The sequence below is a fragment of the Morone saxatilis genome, unplaced genomic scaffold, assembly GCF_004916995.1.
Source record: "Morone saxatilis isolate NCDOM2014 unplaced genomic scaffold, NCSU_SB_2.0 Contig21, whole genome shotgun sequence".
NCBI classification, from domain to species: domain Eukaryota; kingdom Metazoa; phylum Chordata; class Actinopteri; family Moronidae; genus Morone; species Morone saxatilis.
This window is the reverse complement of record NW_023339774.1, coordinates 21805529-21806054: the sequence shown is the minus strand read 5'-3', so window position 1 is coordinate 21806054 and position 526 is coordinate 21805529. Positions and strand designations below refer to the sequence as shown.

Below are 526 nucleotides of genomic sequence, written 5' to 3'. Positions count from 1 at the left end.
TGTGTGTGTGTGTGTTTTCAGGGGGCGACCTGCACTACCACCTGTCTCAGCACGGCGTGTTTAGCGAGAAAGAAATGCGTTTCTATGCGGCTGAGATCATCCTGGGTCTGGAGCACATGCACAACCGCTTCGTCGTCTACAGAGACCTCAAGGTAGACTCTCTCAGCCCTCTAACGTTTAAAGAACAGCTCTGGTGATTCCCATGAAAAGACCCAAAGCCAACAGTGAATGCATCCACTAACAAGCATTGTGTGTGTATCACATGTTCCTTCATTACCATCAGCTTAGGTTTGTTTTGTCCCGCTGCCTGACACCTGCATTAACTGATTGTTCTGGGCTCTCTTGGATATTGGCGTTCATTTGGAGTCTTGGTTTTGGTCTTTGCCATCCAGTCTATAACGATGAGGGTCTCTGCCTTATTTTAGCTCTTTCTCTCTTCTCATCCAACACGAGAGACAGAGAGTAGGATTGGACAGATATATTTGCTATCAGTGAGTCCATCACTGGTTGTTGTTTTTTTTTTTTT

At 45.8% G+C, this 526-nt stretch overlaps 1 protein-coding gene across 1 annotated transcript in view; it reads left to right on the top strand.

The window, feature by feature from the left end:
* Positions 1-526, top strand: part of grk3 (G protein-coupled receptor kinase 3) — a 35809-nt gene that overhangs the window by 25535 nt on the left and 9748 nt on the right. Inside the window, 1 exon segment of the mRNA XM_035668368.1 lies at positions 22-152. Within this exon segment, the coding sequence (XP_035524261.1) occupies positions 22-152 (131 nt within the window).